General features: G+C 74.3%; 1 protein-coding gene across 1 annotated transcript in view; it reads left to right on the forward strand.

The window, feature by feature from the left end:
* Window positions 1-1,008, forward strand: part of CHLNCDRAFT_141164 (hypothetical protein) — a gene marked incomplete at both ends in the record, with an annotated part of 3,549 nt that overhangs the window by 1,956 nt on the left and 585 nt on the right. The window contains 2 exons of the mRNA XM_005843242.1: window positions 256-375; window positions 612-994. Of these exons, the coding sequence (XP_005843304.1) occupies window positions 256-375; window positions 612-994 (503 nt within the window). The remainder of the gene's footprint in view (window positions 1-255; window positions 376-611; window positions 995-1,008) is intronic.

Genomic DNA, 1,008 nt, shown 5'->3' on the forward strand with positions numbered 1-1,008 from the left:
TGGGCGGGGCGGGGAGGGGCGGGCTGACCGGGGCCCCGCGCGTGGGAGGGAGCGAGGAGGAGAGGGGGAGGCACGCACGTGTTCAGCCAGCCCGCAGCCCAACCAGCCCTCGAACGGGCACAGCATGCCTCCTGTGCTGCCGTGCCCAGTTCCCGCCTGCTGGCTGCCCATGCCCTGGGCTGCCGCTGCTCCCCTCCCTCCCGCAAACCTCTCCTCCCATCACTCCCCCCCCCCATCACCCCACACACACTGCAGTGGCTCTGGTGACTGAGCTGGACCCCGATGCGCCCACCCGCCAGCACAAGGCGGTGCAGGCGGACGACGGCAAGGATGAGGAGCGGGTGATGGCGCGCGTGTTTGCACTGATGCGCGCGGGTGAGCGCGGGCGGGCATGCATGCGTGCGTGTGCGTGTGTGGTGGGGGTGTCGGCGTTCGAGGTACAGTTTGTGGTGGTGTTGCTGTTGTTTGAGCGGTGTGGCAAGGGGGCTCTGGGCGGCGGGTCTCAAGCCGGGCTGGGTCCCCTGCCGGCCTGGTTGGATGCTGGGAGGTGCCCGCCCGGCCGCCTGCCTCCTACCCCACCCTCCTCGCGCGTGCTCTGTCTGCCCGTGCAGGCCGCATGGGCCAGGCCCGCCAGCTGTGCGAGGCCGTGGGCCAGCCGTGGCGCGGCGCCTCGCTGGGCGGCGGCGGCGGCCACGGCCCGCTGCCGCTGGGCGTCGCGGCGAAGGAGGCGGAGGGGATGGATCCCGGCGGGGAGCAGGCTGCTGACCTGGCGGCTGAGGTGGAGGGCGGGGAGGGCACGCTGCGCGCGCTGTGGCGCTGGGCCTGCTTCCAGGCCGCCGAGCGCGCCGGCGCGTCGGCCGAGGCCAGCGGCGGCGGGCTGCACGAGGCCGCTGTGTACGCTGCGCTGAGCTGCCACCTGGCGCGCCTGCTGCCCGTGTGCGCCTCCTGGGAGGACTGCTGCTGGGCCTACCTGCGATGCTGGCTGGACGCGGCGGTGGACGCCGGCCT

Source organism: Chlorella variabilis, assembly GCF_000147415.1.
Source record: "Chlorella variabilis unplaced genomic scaffold CHLNCscaffold_32, whole genome shotgun sequence".
Lineage (NCBI taxonomy): Eukaryota > Viridiplantae > Chlorophyta > Trebouxiophyceae > Chlorellales > Chlorellaceae > Chlorella > Chlorella variabilis.